The sequence below is a fragment of the Podarcis pityusensis genome (genome assembly GCF_964106645.2).
Source record: "Podarcis pityusensis genome assembly, chromosome: 12".
NCBI lineage: Eukaryota > Metazoa > Chordata > Lepidosauria > Squamata > Lacertidae > Podarcis > Podarcis pityusensis.
In genome coordinates, this window is record NC_138037.1 from 18,049,537 (window position 1) to 18,074,229 (window position 24,693).

The window sequence follows — 24,693 nt, forward strand, 5'->3', positions numbered from 1 at the left end:
CATTTTTCATGCCGCAGATAATCTTACTATATTTGCTGCCAAAAGCTGTGATGGTGGGTTGTTTTTTTTTTTACATGCTAGCCTCAGCCTATTCCCCCAATTCCATCAGCTGGGTTTGAGAACATAGACTTAAGGTCTGAATTTGGCCCTGGCAATTTGTAAGACTGCTTAATATGCTTGAAAGCCTCACTGAAGCACATAAACTGTGTACTATTATTATGTAAGAAATAATAGATTCTTCTTGATATATGTTTCTAATTATTTTTGCTTTGTTTTTATATTACATTTTGCCTCATTAGTAGCGAGGCAAAATATCTCTTCCAGTGTGTTTTCTTTGTTGAGTGTATTGGAATGTAATAAAAATGTGTGGTATTTAAACAGGGAAAATAGATAGCCTAATGAAAATAAAATGCATTTTTCATTTTTACTTATTTTTCCTGTTTCCCGAATACCATGCTTGAGAACTTGCTGCTTTGGGGTTCTCTTGGGTGCTGCTTGATGCCAAAGAGGTTTAAAGGCAGGAAATCATGCTGCTAAACAAATATTCAACATAGCAATGTCCTTAAACTATATAAACCTTTATGTTTGGAACCATGGTGCTCTTTTGGTTCTGTGCCAACCACAACAAGTCTTTCAATCTTGATCAAGATACCTAAATGCATAAAAAGGAGCAATGTATAAAAGGAGCGTGAAGAATAGGCTGGTCAACTGTTGCTCCTGTATAGGAAAAGCCTCCTCCTCCATCAAATATATAAGTGTCAGCAACCTGTGCAGTGTCAAAACTAGTTAACAAGCCAGAACATAAAACCAGAGTATAATCTGGGTTAGTTTAAACTAAATTTCAATAAAACAGGGATTAAGAATGTGTGTTTCTCCCAGTATTGTTAGACTTCTATTATCCTTCATAACTGGGTAAGCTAGCTGAGGCTGATGGGAGTTGAAGTCCAAAAATCCCTCTGAGGGGCATGAGTTCCCCATCTCTAGGTAAGAACAAACCACAGTTCACCAAGTGGAGTGTGGAGCTGTGATTTGCTCTGAAGTGAAAACAGATGCTTTCCTGTTGAAAGAGGAGGGAGAACATATGAGCTGTACTTGCGATTCATTTTCAGTCACCTAAATGCAGCTTATGCGATCATATGAAAGAGGCCACTGTCTGTTAGTATGCAAATGTTGATGATGATACCCTTCATCTACAAACAAGAAATTTAATATTTCTAGCATCTACGGCTTGTTTTATATGTTCAGTTTGGGCAGTGTTGCAATAGATTCATGGGGGAGAAGGGACACAGTATCTTCTCCTCCCCTATATTGATAGCCTCTGGTAGGAAGCAGGTCCTCTGTGTGCTAGCAAAATGGCATGGAAGTCTGGACTGTGTGGTGTTTGTTTTGTTTTGCAGGGAGAGAAAGGATTACTCAGGAACTTCACAGTATTCCAGATAAATTATGCTATTAATCATTACTTACAAGGAAAGGAAATATTTATGGTATCTTCACTAGAAGGGCTGTTGAGACTTGATAATGATTGGTATGGGAAAGAAACAGAATTTCATGTTGCTGCTTCAAAGTAAGCTGCATAGGCATCCATCATGGATGCTTAATATAAGTTGTCCTTCTGTTATGTCAGTTGATTGTGGCAGATAACTTATTGGAGTCCATACCATCATGCTGGTTTTGGATATACTCAGCAATTTAGTTTCACAGTGAGTGTGTTTATAATTTCCACACTTAATGCAGAAAGTTTAAGGACGTCAGCTACATATGATTTTTGTGTCCTTTGTATCTTTTCAGATATGCCTCTTCACGTACGCCGCAGTAGTGATCCTGCGTTAGTTGGTCTCTCAACATCAGTCAGTGAGAACAATTTTACTGCAGAAGAGCCTTCACGGAAAAATCCTACCAGATGGTCCACAACAGCAGGCTTCCTCAAGCAAAATACAACTGGTGGCCCAAGGAGTCATGAAAGAAAGGTACTGTATTTTCCCCAATCACAAACATTTGAAGAAGACACTACTCAGTGGCTCAGCATTATTGCTTTATTTGGAAACCCAAACTTCCAAGAAGCATTAAAAACAGCAACTAAAACAATTGGAAGCCAAATTTAAAATTCGTTTTAAAGTAGTATAAATTTTAAATTGGCTTTAAGAACTATAGATAAAATACACACAGGCTTGGCTGTTCATGATGTTCTGTCAACCAAGTTGACTGTGGTGTTGCACAATTACTACATTACTACAAACAGGCACTTTTACACATTATAATTTTTTTTACTTACTACGTACATCCTTGAATTATGCACATGCACAGGCCCTTCCATTAGAAGGAAATGACAAAATATTCTAACCCAGTTTACTCATCTCATTAAACCATAGTTTAAAAAAACCTCCGTGGATTTAATGTGAACAAGCCGCATGCTTGGTGTACACTGCTAAAAGTCCCCACAGCACTTCTCCCCCAGTTTTCTCACACTGAATGAGACTGGTAAAATGAATGAAGCTGGTAAAATGTGGACTGGATGAAATATTTGTTAGGCGGAGTTGTAGCTGGTTGACAGACCAAAACCAAAGAGTGCTCACTAGCTATTTCTAATCATCTGGGGGGTGGGAATGACGAGGGGGGTGACCCAGGGTTCTGTCCTAGGCCCGTTGTTGTTCAACATCTTTATAAACTACTTGGATGAAGGTATTTAGAGGATGTTCATGAAATTTGCAGGTGATACCAAACTGCCGCTGTGGTGTAAACCACTGAGCCTTGGGCTTGCCGATTGGAAGGTCGGCGGTTCAAATCCCCGTAAAGGAGTGAGCCCCCGTTGTTCGGTCCCAGCTCCTGCCAACCTAGCAGTTTGAAAGCATGTCACAGTGCAAGTAGATAAATAGGTACTGCTCCAGTGGGAAGGTAAATGGCATTTCGATGCACTGCTCTGGTTTCACGTAGTCATGCTGGCCACATGACCCGGAAAAATCTGTCTGAGGACAAACGTTGGCTCCCTCGGCCAGTAAAGCGAAATGAGCACCACAACCCCAGCGTCGTTCGCGATTGGACTTAACTGTCAGGGGTCCTTTACCTTTACCTTTACCAAACTGAGAGGGGTAGCCAATTCCACTGAAGACAGAATTGGGATTCAGTATGACCTTAACAAATTGGAGAACTGGGTCCAAACTAGCAACATGAATTTCAATAGGGACAAATGTAAGGTTCTACACTTAGGCAGGAAGAACCAGCAACAGAAATATAAGATGGGGGGGGGGCATGGACACCTGGCTAGCCATGAGTACATGTGAAAAGGATCTAGGGGTCTTAGTAGACTACAAGCTTAACATGAGTCAAAAGTGTGATGCAACATCAAAACAAGTGAATGCTATTGTAAGCTGCATCAACAGAAGCAGTTTCCTGATCAAGGGAAGTAAAAGTTCCACTTTATTCTGCCTTGGTCAGAGCATACCTGGAGAACTGTGTACAATTTAAGAACAATAGTGACAATCTGAAACGTGTGAAGAGAAGGGTGTCCAAGATGATCAAGAGTATGGAAACCAAACCTTATGAGGAACGGTTGAGGGAATATTTAGGTTGGAAAAGAGGAGACTGAGAGGAGATATGATAGCCATCTTCAAGTATCTAAAGGGCTGTCTCCTGCTCCGGAGGCTAGGAACTAAACCAAAGTATTCAAGTTACAAGAAAGGAGATTCCAACTAAACATCAGGAAGATCTTTCTCACAGTAAGAACTCCTGCAATCGTATGGTTGATTACTGTGATAATATAATGCTGGACTGATCCAGTTTTTTCTTCTAAGAATCTGTGAATCCATCTTGCCCAGGATTTTGTTTTCAGTCAGTGAGCAGCCAGATTATTAGGGTTGCAGGATTTGATTGTGTACTTTTATGGCATATTATTTGAAACTAAAATGATTGCTTTTGCAACAAATTTAGGTTCCTCCCAGTTCTCTTATGTATCCAGTGTAGCCCTTGCTGTTCTGCCATGTTGTAGCACCAAACATTTCCCCATATTTCCTTATAGATCTGTGAGCTTCACAAGCAAAAGTGGCAAAGTACTTCCAGACAGTCTGATTCATAATTTGTGATATTTTTCTCTCCTGCACGTATTCTCTGAATTCAATATCTCCACATGAGCAATAATACTGGTAATTAAAGAAAGCAGCAGGAAGCTTGTTTTCTTATATACCTTTATTCTTAAACAGAGGACTTGAAAGGCCTTTCTTTGGTTGTTTTTTAGTTCCTCTGCTCTCCTTATTCTGACCTAATTCTGTCTGTGAGAGTACTTTATTTTATTTTATTTTAAAAAATAGTTTGATATGTTTCATTTTCAAAGCTTGGTTATAGAAATCAATTCTCCAGGCTAAACACATTATGCATTACTTTTTGAGTAATGTCTGAAACTTTACAAACACTCTGAAAATGCTCTTTTATCAACCCGGAGATTAATTTTTATAATACTTAGGTGTCCTACCTTCTCCATTCAGCCTGCCTTCTAGCAATAAACTGCTTACAGATCTTTGTTTGAGTAAGCAGTATATACAGTTTTGTTCAATAAAAATAAATTATTCACAATTTGATTCACCATTTGGATGACTTTAGGAGACAAAGGAGGGCACATTAAAATAATAAATTGCTCCACTTTCTATTATTGTCTTGTCCTTATTCTGTATTCTCCCCCAATTCAACTTTCCCATGAGTTTTTTTTCTCCCCAGTTACAGCTTTCTTATAATGTACTCTTTGTTTGAGTTCCATTCATCTTCCAGTTCCCCAAATCTCAGACAATAAACAAAAGGCCCAAAAGGCAAACGTTCTGGAACTCATTTTTGACCCCCCCCCCATTGCTTCTAAACCTATTGCAGTATGGAAGGACACAGTTGTACTTGTTGAATCAGTGTCAAACTTATATTTGGTTTGCTTCTTTCCACCTCCTCTTTACAGAGCAGTTGATTTGAGAAAGTTGGCATGAGGGCTGAAGGGACCTAGTTCCAGTTGTTAGAATAGCAGCAGGTGGGGATGACAACAGATGGGCTTGTTGATAGGATATTTTTCTGGTTCACAGAGCTGGATATACATTTCTGATGGTACACTTTGGTATGAAGTGCTGGCACCTTTTTTAAGAGCAGGGATGGGGAACCTTTTTCGGTTTAGTGGGACAGATGATTATCTGCTTTGACCACATGAGCCAGCTTTTGATGAGTGGCCAGATGAGCCCACTTGTCAGTCATTTGATATATTAATGATGTCATGTGAATGGCAGGTGGGTGGTCTTGCTCACCTGTCATACATGGGGGTTGGGGAGATAGCAAGCAGGATTGAACTCCCTGTGAATCACCTGATGGTTCAGGCTTCTTTCTACAGACTTTCTTCATTGAAAGAGCAATGGAATTCCATGCAGGGAACCCCTTTGTGAACCCAAACTAAGAAGGATTAAATCCCTGTCTATGAGGTATGGGGCAGGGCATTCAATCCTGCTATCTGTAGGCTTTGGGCATGTGAAGTCGGCATTGGGTACCAGCATCTCATCATTATTTTAGCAAAAAACCACTGTGTGGCACACATACTGTTAAATGGTTCCCTGTATGTTAACATCTGTTGCTAGCATAATCTAACCTGAAAAGCCCATTGGAAATTCTGCGCAAGTAATTCGCAGATACAAGGTGTTGTAATAGCTAGGGACATTCACTTACGATGCTTGCTACACAACCATATGCAAGCCTTACCCTCCCAGCCTAACCTACCTCATGGGGTAAAGATGTTGAAATACAATAACTCAGAGGTTTTCAAGTGTGGTCTGTGAGCTCCATCTAGATCATCCATAGGAAGATTGTTGAATAGTCAAGGATGTCTGTATTTAGTCCTGCACTTGGTTAAATTAGGACCAGATTATTGAACAGACTAACTAGGCTCTTAGCTAGAGTGAATGATTTTGATATCAACACTGAAGAATTTTTTTTTTAAAAAAATTATTTTGCTTCACCACATAGAAAGGCAAGTCTAGAGGCATTAAAATATGAGTTGCTGATATGCTTTGTAGAACAAAAAAAGTAGTCTGCGAAGTTCCTCAGCAACTTTAAAGTGCTCCATGTGGTGTGCAGAGGAGAGAAGTTTGAGAACTGCTCATGTAATCGAATGGATGTCACCCCTGCACTATTTTGATCAAAGGGGGGATGATAAATCTCACAGGTAATAAATAAATAGGCTATTCTCCAGATACTAGCTAGTATTATCATTTTGAATGCCAGGCAATTACTGTTAGCTTTGGAATGCCATTTATTTAGTTAAACCTTCTGCAAGTAGATGCTTTCCAGATGTTTTGGACATGATGGGTGTTGTAGTCCAAAACATCTGGAGGGCATCTTTAGTTAACTGATCATGCAGTCCTCATATATTCATTCAAGTCTTCTTCCAAAAAGACATGCCTTTGACCATTTTATAGTCAGGTTTTTGCAGGACTTTTTTTCAGCTGGAATTCAGAGGAACTCAGTTCCGGCACCTGTCAGGTGGGCGCCATTCCCATTATAAGAGAACAAGGGAGGGGTTTATAATGTGTTCTGGCACTTCTTTTTCTAGAAAAATAGCACTGGGTTTTTGTGCTATGTGTGACCAACGGTGTCTCCCTTCTTTTGCTAGTTCTTTAAAAACTATTTGCCTTTCACATTATTTGCATCTTATGTGGTGAGCTTCATAAATAGAAAATATGCCATCTTTCTGCCTAACACCTGATACTCAACTATCTACAGTAGTTACTTGTCACCTGCATTTTACTTTCTCTTGATTGTGAATGCAAATGTGGAGGCAATTAATTCTCACCTTAAATGTATATATTTGAATATATGCATTTTAAAGTATGTAACATAGAGTTTCACTCCCTTAAAATTTACCTAGATACACAGTACTGTGAGGATCCATACTTTCCACGAAGCAGGCACATTTTACATACTTCAGTTAGTAAACTCCAATATTTTTGCTTCTTTAACTGTTGAGTGTGTACTTACTTTTCTTCCATCCAAGCTGAGCTTTGACACACCGCATAACAGAATATAGGCCTGCTGGATTAGATCAGAGAGTAGCCTTATTTCATATCTAGGAATACAGACTGACTTAAGGAATGGAAATGATGACAGCAAGCGTGTGTATAGAAAGAGAGCTTAGCAGGAATGTGAGGGAGCAGGGTTAACCTCTTCTCTCTCTGCATTTTTGTCCTGATCCTGATGGGCTACTTAAAAAGCAAACAAACGTTAAACAGGTTCAGACATTTAATGAGACATCCAAAGGCATACGGGTGTGCTTTGTGGGACTTTGACCTCTCAGCAGCAGACCACGCCATATAACAAATCACTTTTTAAATTCCTGTCAGTTTCAAAAAAGTCTGCAATAGGAATTGAGAGGTAATGGCCAAAGCAAGGGGTGGGGGTCAGAAGGTTCTGGTTGCAGAGGCACAGTTATCTTGGAGGGAGACCAAGGTCGTTCAGGACCATGGATAGTGCTTCTGCAAAGCAAGCCAAAGTTTTGTCAGCAAGGTCCTAAACCAAGTGACTATGGTTTATAGCAGGACTACGTGGTCACAGATTGGTAGCTCCACTCCCTGGGTACTTCCTCCTAATGGGTTGGTAACTTCTGCCACTGTGGATCCTTCAGAGTAATGGGGTTTCGAGATATATAGCCCCCAAGGAGTCTGTGGGTTAGTCACCATAGTAGGCAGTAGAGGTTTTTCACTGGGGTTTAGGGGATATTCTGGTGTCCATGCACCCACATGTGACAGATGAGGGAGTGTGTCCACCTCTTCCTCAGAACTACAGTTATCAGAGGACTCTATTTCCAAGGGGTCCTGTCTTGGGGCCATCAAGAAATGCAAATCCAAAGTTCCATTGAAAATGCAGAAATAGCCACATAGTTCTTTGGATCCAGGCCATAATATATGATTGCACCATGCAGCAGTTTGTCATAGTTATGGAGCTGACAGAAGGAGAAATGACTCTTGTTTTTAATTCTAAACATCACCCAGAACCCAAATCCATTCTGAAAAGCTGCTGAATCTTTTAAAATGTCAATGGACATATAGCCTCTTGCCTATGAGAGCTCGTGCTGTATACTAGTTAGCCTTTAAGGTGATACAGATACCGTAGTCGTCTTTGTGGCAACTGTCTATTTTGGATACACTTCTGGAATCAAAACATTAAGATGTTTGCACATAAATTAACTTTTCAGACTAAATTCTAAATCTGCAATTTAATAAGTTTGGAAATATGAAGGGTAAATCAAACCTAACTTTAATTTACTCTGTTGACAGACTTTAATGTTTTTAAGTCCTTGTCAAATGAGAAGGGGAGCTGTACTTTTGCAAGGAGTGAGAAAATGTGTCATAATTGCTTAATTTTTAAAGCAATTAACACAGCTAGCAAATGTTGGGAAATGAAATATATATACAGTAGGTATATATACGCACTTCTGTGAAGGAGATTATATATATATATAAAATCTTTTGGACTTGATAATCTAATGTCTGCTTTTCATGTGGGGATAATATACTCAAAGCCAAATGTACCAAAACAGACATAAAAATAAAATTAAAAGAGCATGTGTGCGAAAGAGAGAGTTTATTATCTTATTACTTGGTGTGTAGGGATTCATTATTTTTATGTTGTAGCAGCTAATGTTTTGGGGGGCATGGGATGGTAGTGGAATGAAACTAAAATCCTATTTACTGTGTAAGAATGAAATTCAACATTGCAGTTTTTTCAAAATGGAAAGAAGTTTTTAGTTCCCAGTGATTTCCCCATTAGGACTTACGCATTTCCCCCATGATTGATAACTGTTTTTTGAGAGCTAGTGTGATATATAACTACTGTCCCTGTCAGCAAGTAAATCGGCCTGCTAGGCATTCATGTACCAAGAACTGGATAGATAGGAAGTACACACACACACACACACACACACACACACACACACACACGATGAACTTACACACCTTCCTGTGCCACAGAGTGGCCCTTTATGGTTGGGGAACCTTTTGCCTTCCCCATACTGCTGAATTGCAACTCCCATATTCCTACTGGCCGTGCTTGCCTGCTGGGTCTGATGGGAGGTGTAGACCAGAAACACCTGAAGGGTGAAAAGCTCCCCACCCTAGAACTTGGCCGTTGCTGCATTTATTTGTTGCCTTTTACCAAGAAAATACTCCAGAGTTACTTAGAAATACATAAAATTTAAACAGCATTTTAAAAGAAAGCAAGATCTAGTGGGCAGAATTCCTGGAGTGCTCATCGAACAGTGTCAGTGTGGTGTAGTGGTTAGTGTCAGACCACGACGTGGGAGACCAGGGTTCAAATCTCCACTTGGGCCTGAAGGTCACTGTGTGAGCTTGGGCCAGCCACTGCCTGTCAGCCCAACCTACCTAACCCACCTCACTGGGTTGTTAGGCTTAAAATGCGGAGGGGCGGAAACGTGTGCAACTGTGAGCTCCTTGGAGAAAAAGGTGGGACAGGAAGTGTCCAAGTGTAGTACTTCACACAGGCTTATGGTGGCTTGGCCATGTATTGCTAAGCCCTGGTTTGAGCATAATGGGTAAATGCTGCCACAGGGTTTTTAGAAGCATAATGTGATCATAATGAATACTGAGAAAGAAGTTGGAATTGATTCTTCGGTGAGCTTCATCTTGACTGACTAGGATTTGCAGAGCAGATATAATGCAGATGGATTATTTTGAATTATTGTCTACATAAGTAGGCAGTATTTCTTGTGGTATATGGTAGTTTTTCCTCTTTAAAATGCACCTGGGGGAAACAAACAGTTTTGTGTCTCTTCATTTTTTTGGTCTTATTAAACTACCAGCAGGATTAAAGCCCAGCTCGTGCATTGTAATTACACTACATCAATCACCATATGCTGTTTTGTTTGTTTTGCATTATCTTTATTGAGATTTTACTGTGAGATTAATGAGTGGAGAGTGAATTGGGGGGTGGGAATGGAATTCATCCGAGCTCTTGGGGCCTGAGAAATAACAATGTGAACTGTACTTAAGTTGAGAGTTTTTGGTTTTGCATGTGTACATACAAAGCCAAGCAGCATCTCATTTGTGATGGTTCCTTTGTAAACAAGATAAAATGACTGTGGCATTTTGACTTTTACTTTATTCTCCAGGTATGGTTCAGATTCTCCACTGCCGACTGTCGAAGCAGAATATTGGTTGCTTAGTGGAAGAGCCATTTATCACCACTGACCTTAATAATTGCCTGTTCTGTAAAACTTTTTGGCTTTAGTCAGTTTATCATTCAAAAGTATCAGGGAAACACATTTAACCTGGGATGGTGAGCTTTTTATGAGTGCAAGGACACTGGAATTAAAATACAGCACTGGCTTATGAACGGGTCTGCTATCTTCTCACAGCATTGCTATCTAATCCTCTACTCTTTATGCGTAAGAGATTAGTTTTACTCATAGAGCTGCAGAGGCAGGCGGTTTTGAAAGGGTTTTGATAATCAGGATGGGTAACAAGTGGTCATTTTTCCCCAATGTCTTTCTCAGAATGCAAATTTTCTGGTCCTTCTTTTCATCGAAGAATCTGAGATAAATGCCTTCTCCCCCTCTTGACTCCCTAATTATTAGAAATAAATTATTATTTTAAAGATACTCTTCCTGTTTATCCTCCCTTAACCATTTTTTATTGGAACAGTCTTTACAATGTGCATGTGCTCTCTTTCTCCTCCATTATTCTTTTGGTGGCGTACATAAAAGACTAATAGATCCCTGATATTGTGCCATTGGAGCTGGCCCCTCTGTTATGTATGTCGTGGGGACATCACCTGTCCTGTCTGCTTTAGTTTACAAGGTCATGGCTCTAAAATCATCTGGAAATAGGCAGAGTGTTAAATTGCACTGTAGAATGATAAAATAAACTGAATCTACCCAGAGGGGAATAGAGACTGCCAAGCAATGGTGTCCGTCTCATTTAATATATACAAACACTTGTAACAAGTCACTCGCTGACTGACACAATTAGTCTCTATGTCCCCATTATAGAGGAAGCCTTGAAACATGTGCCTGACATGCTGAGTAAAGAGAATTTCTCCAAAGTGGCCTTTGTCTCAAAGGTCATGATGAAAATTGCTGGGGTGGGAGTTGTTGTTGTTTAATTGCATATTGGTCCTTCGACTATTCTCACCTGTATGTTAGGGGAAACCTGCTGATAGCATGATGTAAAGAGTCTGTCTGTCTGACTGACTGTCTGTCTCTCTTTGCTGGGAAGATTGTGGGAACGGAAGACAGTCTTATCTCTTCCGCTATATGTACTATTGTACTTTACTTTTGCTTTTACTTCTGTCTGTTTCCCTCTCAGAGCGAGAGAGAGAAGACACCGTGATTCCTTTGTCTGTACATAGTGTGTAAATAATTACGTAGATTAGCTCTACGATGTCTCACACTTCTTGCTGTGTTATGCTAGAAGATTAGTGTGCATATATCATTTGATATATGTCACTGAAGTGCACTGGAAAAGAAGGGAAATGCCTTTTCCTGAGCTGCACATACCAGAGGACGCTCAGAGTTTGGGGCTGCAGGGACACCCCTAGCGCGTTCTCCAACAACCAGGACTGCATGATCATCCAAACTCCCAGAGAGTTACTCACAGCCACTTTGCCCTTCCCAGGTCTTTTGAAATCTTGTGTCACACTGAAGTAAGCCAAGTTTTGACTGAGCATGCCATCTGAGCCAGGGCTCATGGTTAAGCTCTGTCTGGGAACCTGCATAGTTGCACCATCCTGGTAAGCCATTGTTCACAATTTTAGTGGAAATATCCATGCAGCAGTGCAAATAATATGGTTCTGGATAAACAGCTGGTAGAAGAATGTTCCTAACACCCTTTGAAAATCCAGAACCAAAAATCCTGCCTGGACATATCTTCCTCCTGTCTTCTCCTCTTGACCTGTGACAAACATATAGCCCAGGAAAACAGCATTTATAACAAATGAAAAACTTGCGTGTTCAGACACGTAGGTTTATAACCTACACATCAAATAATTGTCAGAATGAGATCTGTATGGCAAAGCACTAAGCTGTTCTTGTTTTTGCTTTGCCATATATAATCTCAACCCTACACAGAGTCCCACCTACTTACCCGCTGTGGGATATGAATAATATGCCAGCAGGAAAAATAATTTGGAGCACAGAGAAGCTCTAGTTAGCATGTCCACACTGTCTCATCACACAAACAGAAGAAGAACACTTGCAGAAAGTTCTTGTTGGAGATGGAAAAGTCCATGCATGACAGCCCATGAGCAAGGGACAGAATGCAACATTCACAGCTCATTGGTGGTCCCCAGGTTCCAGATTCATTTTTTTGTCTGCCCTGGCTCCTGGTAAGCCAAATATAATTTGTTTTCTCCCCTTTTCAAAAGTTAGAGGCTGTACAAGGTCTTGTGCTGAGATTACAAATCATTTGGTAAGACCTAGTTCTCACTGGGTGGTCAACTTGTGCCAGGGCTGTACTATTTTAGGCTACATGTTGCTGCTTCATATGCAGAGAACTCATTAGAAATCTTCCTACATCTTTATGTAGTACAGCTCAGTGGGAATTAAACCTTAGCTCTTACACAGAAAGGCCTAACCTCCTACAAAAATAGGTTGTAGTCCATAGTTAGATGTCGAACTGAAGTACATATGTATGCTTTGAGATTCCCAATATTGTTCTGAGAAAATTTAAAAGTAGCTGTCTGGAGGTTTATTCTTTGCATAGAATAGGATTATGTAGCCTTGTTGTAGAAGTATGTATAGAAAATGGTAATTGCCAATCAATATAGTAGTGGGAGTTCATTATCCAGCCGGTCTTCCTTGCAAGGATGCTCATTTGCTCAGTCAGAGAAGCCGGGGATCTGTCATATGACAAGGTCACATCAATAAATTATGGTTTAAAGTGGTTTTCCCTCACGTCAAGTCATATTTCTTTTTCCCAACTGTGATTTTGCTTTGGCTTTGCACCACATCAGATGATTTAAATAGTTGCTGTTGGCTCTTAGCAGTTGCAGATATGTTTTTGACACAAAGAGGAAATGGAACGAGAAGCAATATTCTGCCACACACCTGACCTGCTGCTTTCTGTCAAGGCCTTTGGATGACTATTAAATTCCAGACAGCTCCCTTTCCACTATGGAGAGCCCTTTCCGTGACTTGCTACTTTGCCTCTTGTTTCCCCATTGTGCATTTTAATAGGACCTTAATCCCTTTTTTATATTTATTGTGCTTCAGTCTGGGGACCAGAACCCCATATGTATCAGAGAGGGCGCACATAAATAGGCAGAGTGCTCTGTTTATTGCTTTAAGGTTTGCATCCTAGATATATAACACGACACAAAAGAGATTGTACTAGGATTGTCTTTGTCCCAAGCAGGATTGATATCCTTCCCCATTGGCTGGACCCTTCTCTCTTCTCCCTGGATTCAACATAAACATGATTTTTCTTTCCCGGAGGAACTGTGTCTGTCCTTTTCCAGTAGCAGAATCCAGACTTAACCTGTAAGCCAGGATACTCTGCCACATGTTTAAGCACTTCAAGATTCCTATTGATTGAAGACTAGTCTGTCAGGGTTTTTTTTAAAAAAATTCTATATTCTTTTAAAACTAACCCCACTTTCTATACCTCTCCCTACCTTAAATCTTAATAGCTACACCTTATTTGAAGCTGTTAGAAGCCCCTGGTGTGTTGTAACACAGGTTCTAACACACTCACTCACCTGCAGAATTTTCTAACACACTCGCCATAGCGTTTGCACCACTGCTATAACTTTTTAAAGAGAAGGTCCATTTTGCACATGAGTTTTCCGGAACTGCTGTCGGGAAAACATAGCAGCCTCTGAGTGTGCAAATGCACATTGCATTTTAAGAGCCCCTAGGACACACTGGCTATAAAAGTGCCATACGTAGGCTTGCAGTGCTAGTGTTCTGTAGAGACCTAAACTTGGAAATGATACTTTCTGTTTCATTTCCAGTCTGTCTCTGGTGTGTCGTTCTTTTGAAAACCTGCTGCATGGTTAGTGCCCTTAGACAGTGTTATTGTGTTTTGCTTTTAAATTGTATCACCTTCTTCCCTGTTTTTGTTTTGAAACAGAAAGATGAAAATTACAGAAGCCTCCCACGAGACACCAGTAGCTGGTCTACCCAGTTTCAGAGGGACAATGCTCGCTCTTCACTAAGTGCCACCCACCCCATGGTAGATAAATGGCTGGAGAGACAAGAACAGGTAACGTGTGTCTTTAGATAATCAAACCTTTATTTATGCATGCACACACAATGCCATGTGCCCTTACCTATATTTTAAATGGTGGTGGTGTTAGTGTGGGCATCCTGTTGGGTCATGTTGGAAGGATATGGTAATATTTTAACAGAAAACAAGTTGGATGCAAATGCATTGGATCTAGCAGGGGTTGCCACCTTTTGGGCCCATGTTCACATTTCAGACTGGAGATACTATTGTGAGCATCACACAGCACACAGGCTGCAGCCAAGCACACATGCCAACCTATTCTGTTGGCTAGAATAAAATGGTTTTTTAAAGCCATTTCAGGAAGGGTGAGGAGATCCTGTGGGAACCAGGGTACGTCCCTGTGGGTGCATGTGTGCCAATGAGTGCTATGGTGATAACCCTTGGTGCATAGAATGGCCAGTGTTAGAGCTGAAACACAATATTGTGCAATGCATCTGTTATAGGACTGTACTATTACAGACTGCAGGTGGGGTCATTTCCATTTGATAACCCCCCCATAAAAACATCCCAGCACATATACAACTGGTATTTATGGATTAAGGATTAAAATCCTTCTATCCAGTGCTATTTTTCTATTAAATAAAGAGGTGCCAGAACTTACAATGAAAACCTCACTTGTTCTCTTATAATGGCATGGGTACCCACCTGAGAGGTGCTGGATCTGAGTGAGTTCTGGCTGAAAAAAAGCTCTGCTTCTCTCTATAATACTGGTTGAATTTAGTTCTCATCCTCCTGCACAATCTTTGTTATGCTGGTACAATGGGCTGCAATGAGACCAGCCTTGCAACCAGCCAGGAGATGTTTACATGGGAAAGCATTCAGGTTTCAATTCCCCATACACAGTCTGAAGTAGTACAGTCTACCAATACATGGATTATACGAGACTGCTGTACAGTACCTCTGGCATCTTAAAGCCTGATGTTGCTGAGCTGATGCTCAGAGTGAAAATTCTGTCAGCTGCCACCTAGTCCATATTATTGGTTTCTTATTGTTAACACTAAATTAGAAATCCATCTTTCAAGGCAAGTTGAACTGGGAGTTTTTAAGAGTGATCTTCTTTTTTAAAAAAAGCTATTCCCTTTACATATTTCTGATAGCTTTGTATTTTGTGCATTTCCAAGCCCACAATTGCTGTTGAGATCAGCAGTGATATCAAAACATACTTGAATGGTGTTACTTAACAGAGCGATCTTTTCACCTCTTTTTCTGAGTATCTTTTTTGTGTGCGTGGGCTTCCCCCCCTTGAAGATCTATTAAATTTGATGTTAATGAGTCTGTATGTACCTAGAAACGAAGGATCCTTTGGTGATTTCATATCAGTGGGGTAATTAATTAAACTGAAATTGTTTAACAGGGCATGAACAGTAGAAGCAAATCTATAATGAGAGCAGAATGGAGCATAACACTGTGGAGGGTGAGGATGAGGCTTGTAAATGATAGACCAGATGCAAAGAGAATTCATGGTTTTAACCCTTTCCCTCCCCCTTCCTATACGTTTTAAATCTTTAATGCATACATATTTTTAAGTGTTTAATATGCTATGTCTGTCTTGCATTTGTTTAGTGGAATTTGGATTACTTAACAAATTTATATTTAGGGTGCTCTCTCTTGTAAACACATTGGGCCATTTCTGGTGGTACTTTGCCCTTTGACAGTTATGGCATGTTCCCATCTTCACTCTTCCTCCACCCTTCTTACCTTTCTCTTCACCAAGGGGTGGACCTAATTAAACTGGAAGGTCCTGCATTAACATATTGGAGAAGTTATGGGAAGGAAGAGAGGGAGCCAAAAAGTTTCTCCTGAATTAGCCGTGAGGATATAGGGTCTCAGGGGTGAATTTTCATCTAAACAGACTGTGATGGGACGATGAGCTGCTTGTGCGTAAAATCCAAGTCCCTCAGAGTTTGGTCAAGTTTGCAAACCTCTGTCTGTAACAGAGCCCCTTAAACATGGCTCTGTCAGTCGCTTGCAGATTCCGACAGTGGTTGCTTTCGGAATCGCTTCCAACATAAAAGCTCCTTAACGGAAACACGTCTTCTGGACTCTCTGCGTGACAGTTTCCGGCGAGGAGTGGGTGTCCCTACAGGAGGTCCTGAAACCTCCCCACTGTTTTCGCTGGAAGTGTCTCGGAGCCATCCCTCCTGCTCACTTTCCCTCAGCTCAGCTCTTCTCCCCCTACTGGTTCCCTCTTCAGCTGCTGATTCTCTCCCAACCTGTGTGAGCCCTTCCACCTCCCTTCCTTCCGATGGCAGTTCCCTGACATCCACCTCCCCTCCAGGGCCCCCTTCACCCCCTCCCGCCCCCTCCTCTATGGGCGGTGAGGAGGCAAGCCCCCGGAAGGAACTTCCTTCACCTTCCGATGTCTCGAACACTTCTCTCCACCTGTTGCGGTTCCTGGTCTCGAAGTACTCCTCCTCCTCAGAGTCCATCTCCCCTTCCCCTTCCGAGTTCGTGAATCCTTCCAACTCCTCCTCCTCATCGGTGGTCCCAAAGTATTCCCTCCGGAACCTCTCCACAGGTTGAGGTTTCCTTGGGAACCTTTGATGGAACGTTTCTATCAATACCTCGTCATTGATATCTTCTGCCATTACCCAAGTGTTTTCTGACTCCGGTTCTCCTTCCCACGCTACCAAATACTCCACCTGATCCCCCTTCCACCTGGCGTCGAGGATTTCTGCCACATGGCTGCTGCATTCCCTTTCTTCTATGATCGGTCCCCGAGTGGACATCCCTTCTCGTCCCCCCTCATACGGTGACAGTAACGACCTGTGAAATACTGGGTGCAGTTTCATGTGGTTGGGTAACCGGAGCCTGAAAGCCACTGGGTTGACTTGTTGAATGACCTCAAAGGGACCCAACCTCCTGGGTCTTAATTTCTTACAACCTCCTTTGAACGGCAACCCTTGGGTTGACAGCCACACCCGATCTCCCACCCTTATGGTTTCACCTTCCCTTCGGTTCTTGTCTGCCTGCCTCTTGTATTCTTCCTTCGCCCTTTCTAAGTTGAGTTGGAGCTGACGATGGATTGCTTCCATTTCTTCTACAAAATGCTCGGCTGCCGGGACGCTCCATCTCTCCCCTCCTCCCCCTGGGAATGCCCTGGGATGACACCCATAATTAGCCAAGAAGGGACTCATCCCTGTGGACACATTCTCTGCATTGTTGTAGGCAAATTCCGCCAGCGCCAACTTCTCTACCCAGTCATTCTCTCTGTCATTGACATAACACCTCAGATATTGCTGGAGGACACCGTTTGCTCTTTCCGCCTGCCCGTTGGTTTCAGGGTGCCGGGCAGTCGAAAAGTTGACCTCCACCTGCAGTAAGCTCATGAGCTTCCTCCAGAACCTGGAAGTAAATTGTTTTCCCCTGTCTGAGACCACCCTCAATGGCACCCCGTGCAACCTAAAAATGTGTTCTACAAATAACTTCGCTGTCTCTTCCGCCGTGACTGCATGCGAACAGGCTACAAAGTGGCACATCTTTGTTAGTAGGTCTACCACCACCATGATGGCTGTTTTCCCCTTGGACTTCGGCAGATCAGTCATAAAATCTATCGACACTGCCTCCCAAGGTCGTTCTGGGGTTGGTAAGGGTTCTAATAGCCCCGCCGGCGCCCGCCTCTCCCCTTTGGCTCGCTGGCATTGCTCACACCCTCTTACATACTCCCGTACATCTTCCCTCACCTTAGGCCACCAAAATTCCCTGGTGACCAACCACATGGTTTTGTGTTGTCCAAAATGCCCCGCCGTGGGGCTGTCGTGCAACTGCTTGAGTACCCTCCCCCTTAAGTCTCCTTCGGGGATATACAGTGCCCCTTTGTAATACAACGCTCCATTTCTTTCCTCAAAACCCCCTGGTTCCTCTCCCTCACCCCTAAGACCTCTGAGCTTATTCTGGGCATATTCATCATTCTCTGTTTCCTCTACCAGTTCTCTTTGCCCCACCAATGCCGCCCCACACACCCAGCGGTCCTCTGGGATGACATGTCTCTCTTCGGGTCCCCCCTCCCCTTCCAAATATTCAGGTTTGCGTGAGAGAGCGTCCGCCCTAACATTTTCTGGACCTGGCACATAACAAATTTCAAAGTGAAATTTGGAGAACTCCTGGGCCCATCGCACTTGCCGTTGGTTGAGCACTCGTGCCGTTCTCCAATACTCTAAGTTCTTGTGGTCCGTGCACACTTGCACCTTATGTTGTGCCCCAATTAATAAATGCCTCCATCTCCTGAACGCTTCATGAATGGCAAGTAGTTCTCGGTCATACACCGTGTAGTTCCTCTCAGATTTGTTCAGCTTTCGCGAAAAAAAGGCACACGGTCTCCACTCTGACTCCTCCTTCCCAGGCTGCAGAAGCACCGCCCCCACAGCCCGGTCTGATGCGTCCGTCTCCACTCGCATCGGTTTTTGTAAATCCACATGCAGGAGCTGTTCTTCCGAAGCGAATGCCCTTTTCAGTTCCTCAAAAGCTCACTCCGCCTCCGCCGTCCAAACGAATTTCCTCTTACTGCTGAGACAGTCCGTAATGGGAGCCGTCAAGTGGGCAAAATTTCTGATGAACTTCCGATAGAAGTTTCCAAATCCAAGGAATCTTTGCACATCCTTCCTTGTTTTCGGGGTTTTCCATTCCAGTACCGCTTGGACCTTGCCAGGATCCATGGCCAATCCCTTGTCCGACAAGCGGTACCCCAGGAATTCCACCTCCTTGGCATGAAACTGACACTTCTCTAGCTTCACCCACAGCTGATTGGCTTGCAGTCTGCCCAGCACTTCCCTGACGTCTTTTACATGCTGCTCCTCAGTCTCTGAATATACTAACACGTCATCTAAGAAGGCCACACAATTCTTGTAAAGCAAAGGCCCCAGGACGTGGTTCATAAACGATTGAAAGCACGCGGAGCCTCCTTGTAGGCCGAAGGGCATAACTAAATATTCAAATGCCCCCAAAGGGGTGAACATAGTGGTTTTCCATTCATCCCCCTTCCTTATTCGTATCAGGTTGTACGCCCCCCTCAGGTCCAGTTTAGTAAAAATCTTTCCCTTCCTGACCCTTGTCAAAATGTCATCAATTCTGGGCATCGGGAAAGTCACTGGTTCTGACACTGCATTTAAGGCCCTGAAGTCCACTACAAGCCTGGGTTTGTCCGTGTTTTTTTTGTCCACAAAAAACACTGGGCTGCCCCCCACCGCCCTGGACTCTCTGATGAACCCTCTCTTCAGGTTCTTGTCAATGAACTCCCTTAGCTCCTGCATCTCTCTGTCTGACATGGCGTACAGCTTGCCTACAGGGAGCCGTGCCCCAGGGAGTAAATTGATTTGACAGTCAAAGGGCCTATGTGGGGGTAGTTTGTCTGCCTCCCTCTCGCTGAAGACGTTGCTCAGGTCGGCGTATTGTTGGGGAACCTTCCCCTTCTCCGTTACTTCCGTCCCTGCTAGAGTGGCTCTGGCCCCTCCTTGAGCCTCCCGCTCTTTGCAGTGTTCTAGACAATGTGCTGACCCAAAGGAGACCACTCTCTGATGCCAGCCCACTAGCGGATCATGTAACGCTAGCCAGCTCATCCCCAAAATAATGGGAGCTCCTCCCAAGGTAGCCACATTAAACGCTATTAGCTCAGTGTGTCTTGCTACCCTCATTATCATTGGGACGGTCTGCTGGCTGACTTCTCCTCCCAGCAGCTCCCTTCCATCGATCGTGGTCACCTGCAAAGGGTTACTTAAAGGGATAGTCTGTATCTGGTGCTCAGCAGCAAACTCCTTACTCATGAAATTGCAGGAGCTGCCTGAGTCCAATAGCGCCTTTATCTTTAGTGGGTGTCCGTTAGGCAGCTCTAGTAACACCTCTATCACTAGGGCGGGTTTAGGAGGTTCCGGCGTGGGCACTTTCACTGCTCTTTGGCCTTGCTGCTGTGCCCCGACGATGGCAGCCAGGCGGTGGCTTTTACTTGCTCCGGTACCTTTTCCTCCCTCTCCCCAACAGCTCCCGCCATTCCTTGCCATTCCTTTCTTTGGGGGCAGACTCTGGCAAAATGACCTGGCTGTTGGCAGAGATAACATTTCTTGGCGCCCTTTCCCTCCTTCTTCCGCTCTTAACTGGGCTTTGAAACTGCGCGCGCGCGCGCTGTTCCAATTTCCATCGGCTCTCCCGGCGGGAACGGTGGCTCTGGAATCTCTGGAATGCGAAGCTCCCTCCAACGTTCCCCCTTCCCTTCCCGCCTCTCCAAGGCTCTCGCCTCTTGGCGCGCTCCTATGGTCAGCGCTGATTTGGTCAGCTGGTCCATAGACTCCGCCCTGGGCGCCCGGGAAAGTTCGTCTTTCACAGCCGAAGAAAGCCCTTCTTCAAAGAGCATTTGAATGGGTTCCGCCGATAGATCCCACCCCAATTTATGGATCAACATGGTAAACTCAGTCCAGTACTCACGCACAGATCGGCTCCCCTGTTTGCACGCCATTAACTGTCTGCGTACCACTCCCTGCTCAATATCGCTGGAAAACATCAAATCCATTGCACGAAAAAACTTCCTCGTATCCTTCAGGATGTCATTGTTTGTTGCCATCAGGGGCCTCACCCAGTCTTTCGCCCCCTTTTCGAGATGCCCAATCACAAAAGCCACCCGCGATTCCTCGTCGGGAAAGTCATCAAACTGCAGATTAAGGGCATATTGCATCTCTGTCCTAAAGGCATGATAGTCCTTGGCCTCCCCCCCAAACTTCTGCACCAACCCTGGCAACTTTCTGGCGAGCGGGGTGGTTTTCCCTTTCTCTGCATCTTGAGCCCTCCTCTCCTCGAGCCTCGCCGTCTGCAGCGCTAGCTGGACCTCCAACGCCCGGTACCTTTCTTCCAGGCTTGGACCCGCTCCAGCTCCTGCTTCTCCGGTTCCGGCTGGGTTGCTCATGATGCCTTCTCCTGCACAAACTGCTCACAGAGACTGTCGGAATGCTGTGATGGGACGATGAGCTGCTTGTGCGTAAAATCCAAGTCCCTCAGAGTTTGGTCAAGTTTGCAAACCTCTGTCTGTAACAGAGCCCCTTAAACATGGCTCTGTCAGTCGCTTGCAGATTCCGACAGTGGTTGCTTTCGGAATCGCTTCCAACATAAAAGCTCCTTAACGGAAACACGTCTTCTGGACTCTCTGCGTGACAGTTTCCGGCGAGGAGTGGGTGTCCCTACAGGAGGTCCTGAAACCTCCCCACTGTTTTCGCTGGAAGTGTCTCGGAGCCATCCCTCCTGCTCACTTTCCCTCAGCTCAGCTCTTCTCCCCCTACTGGTTCCCTCTTCAGCTGCTGAGTCTCTCCCAACCTGTGTGAGCCCTTCCACCTCCCTTCCTTCCGATGGCAGTTCCCTGACACAGACATATTGATTACTACTGTGCACAGCCAGTGATATCAGTCAGCAAGCTTGGCCACTTGCTATGGCCCAGATCATTATCTTTACCTTCCAGGCGTGTTCTTAGATGTGGGTGGTCTAATCAGATCAGATGCAGTCCACACTCTTTCTAATCTGGCCAGCACCCTGTTTGATGCGAGATCACTTTGCATTATTGGGAGCCCTTTTTGACTTACTCTTAAATGTGCTCAAGTTTGTGGATGATGCCAAATCATCCCCAAGGATTATCTCCAGACCTGGACAAATGGGAAACAAAATGGCAAATGAGATTCATTGTAATAAGTGTAAAATGATGCATGTTGAAATGAGGCAAGAAACTTATACATATGTTTATGGGAACTCAATTTGCTGTGACAGTTCAGAAAAAAGGTACTGGGGTGGTGATGAATACCTCAGTGCCTGCAGTGACAGTGAGAAGGAAGAAAATTCAGCATTAGAGATTATTACAAACTGGATTGAAAATAAAATGGCTTGTGTCATAGTGAATTTATATAAATCTATGGTGGAACTGTTCTTGGAATGCCTTCTACACAGTTTTACTCTCCCTATCCCATAAAATTTATTTTACTACTCGAATAGGGCAAGCAAAATGATCAAGGACTGGAACATCTTTCCATGGGGGAAAGACTAAATTATTATTTGTTGTTGTTTTTAAAAAGGTGAATAAGAGCAAACACTACAGAGCTTTATAAAGTTCGGCATGGCAGAAAAAAAAGTGGGAGTGACAACTTTCCCCTCTTTCTCATATTAATAGGAATTTTGGGCACCCAATTAAATAGACAGACAGTGGATTCAGAACCCATAAAATAAAGTACTACTACTTTAGTCCATGGAATTCACTGCTGTAGAAGTGATTATAGTGATTGTTGTTGTTGTTTAGTCGTCTTAGTCGTGTTCGACTCCCTGTGACTCCATGAACCAGAGCAACCCACTTTCTTCTCAAAGCTTCTCCTTTTTTATGTCCATGGAGTTTTCTTGGCAAAATACTGGAGTGATTTGCCAGTTCCTTCTCCAGGTGGATCACATTTAGTCTAAACTCTCGGCTATAACCTGTCCGTCTTGGGTGGCCCTGAACGGCATGGCTCATGATCCATGAAGGGAAGTTACTGGCTTAAATAACTTTAAAGAAGGGTGTAGGAACATAGGAAGCTGCCTTACACTGAGTCAGAACATTTAGCTTATTACTGTCTATACTGACTGGCAGTGTCTTCACCTGCCTAACCTGGAGCTGCCAGGGATTGAATTTGGGATTTTCTGCATTCAACACAGATGCTCCACCACTGAGCTACAGTTCAGAGAAACTCATGTGGTCTAGGTCTATCAACCATTATTAGGCATAGTAGTTAAGTAGTGTGCTTTCTTCATGCCCGGGGTGATGGACTTTGTGTATCTATTTTGGCAAACAATGACTTTACACCAGGCCCTCTGTAGTGTCTTGGTTGTTCAAACTAGGCTTGCTCTGTGGCTAAAGAGTACTTGCTTTTACTTAGCTTGTCTATGTTTTATAAATGATGAGCCAATGCTGACCCAAGCAGATGCTAGCCACAAGCAGGAGGTTGCAATCATCCAGTTGATCCCTGGAACCCATTATAAGATCTTACACAAACAATGCTTGTAATTCATCTATTAATCATCCAGTGTGAATGGGAGCCAACCAGCAAGCCTATTTGGCTTGTGGTGAACTCAATATCTTTTTCTGTATTTTCTGAAGAGGATCAGGCTTGTCTCTTTTTCAGCAAGGACTAACTAATTAGAATCATAGAATTGTAGAGCTAGATGACCCCAACAGTCATCTAGTCCAACTCCCTGCAATGCAGGAATCTCAATTTCAGCATACATGATAGATGGTCATCCAACCTCTGCTTAAAAACCTTCAATGAAGGAAGAGTCCACCACCTCCCGAGGGAGTTGGTTCCACCCCTGTGACTTGGCTTTAATCCTGCAATGTTACACTTAGTTTGTACAACTCTGGATGCCCCAGGAAACTCTCTACCTATGTTTTGTGTTATGTAATGACACTCAAGTCCTGCCTAGTTGTTGTTGGGTGTCAACTCCTACCAGCTCCAGCCCAATGATCAGGGATCATAGGAGTGGTATTCAAAAATATCTGGATGGTACCATGTTATCTATCACTGTTTTAAAAGTTAATGACTGATGCAAGTTCACCCAGTGAACTTCATGGCTGAGTGGGGATTTGAATCTGGGTCTTCCCAGTTGTAGACTGACAAGACAACCAGTGCTCCATAGTGGCTCTTAAAAACACAGCATGGAAGTTTTATTTTGTGGGAAGGAATAAGAGACTACATCTTCTTTCCTCATTTTGCAGTGAATTTCAGAATTTTTTCACTGTTAGTGCTCTCCTAGCAGATTGTCTATTTCTTCAGCACCATTATGAACAAACATGCATAAAGCTGCAGAGAGGGACTTATTAAGAGAAAAGAGCTAGCCTTTATATAAAGAAATTGCTGCTGTTCATTACACTACCCTGGACCTCATCATCTGATCACTGAAAAAGCATTTGAAAATGTGTGTGTGTGCTCCTTTGTCCACTCAGGTGCATATTATCACAATTTTCAGTAATGTAAAATAATTGGCTGCCCATTTTTTGAAGCCTGGTGAACTAGAGAGTAGCATCTGTAGTTGCTGGTTAGGAAAATATGCTTGAATATATGTATTGCCCCACATTATATTACAAAGCACACTTCTTGAAGAAAGCATGAATGCTCTGAGATAAAGGTTTTCTTTAATTCTACCCCATAAAATGATGCATCCTAGATTAGCTTCTTTGCCATTCTTGGCTGCAAATATGTTGAGCTCATGAGTTACAGAATACACAGGCACTCTGTATATTAAGGGTGCCTGTGTATTCTATAAATCATGTAAAATTTTATAGATCTCTTCCAGGAATGACATTAGTGGTGTATAATAGTGTTTAATCCTTCACAAATAATTTTAAGGAAAAAGTGAAGCAGTCTTTTGTACCTATTACGCAAGCCTGTTGTGAAAAACACTACTTGCTTTAGAAATAACTACTGTATATTGCCAGCTTCATATGCAGTGAAGAGAC

The 24,693-nt window shown here is 43.1% G+C and overlaps 1 protein-coding gene across 4 annotated transcripts in view; it reads left to right on the plus strand.

Moving 5' to 3' along the window:
- Nucleotides 1-24,693, plus strand: part of PARD3 (par-3 family cell polarity regulator) — a 543,662-nt gene that overhangs the window by 210,572 nt on the left and 308,397 nt on the right. For all 4 annotated transcript variants that reach the window (XM_080973988.1, XM_080973985.1, XM_080973986.1 and 1 more), the window contains 2 exons: nt 1,789-1,967; nt 14,091-14,222. In XM_080973988.1, coding sequence (XP_080830114.1) covers nt 1,789-1,967; nt 14,091-14,222 — 311 coding nt within the window. The remainder of the gene's footprint in view (nt 1-1,788; nt 1,968-14,090; nt 14,223-24,693) is intronic.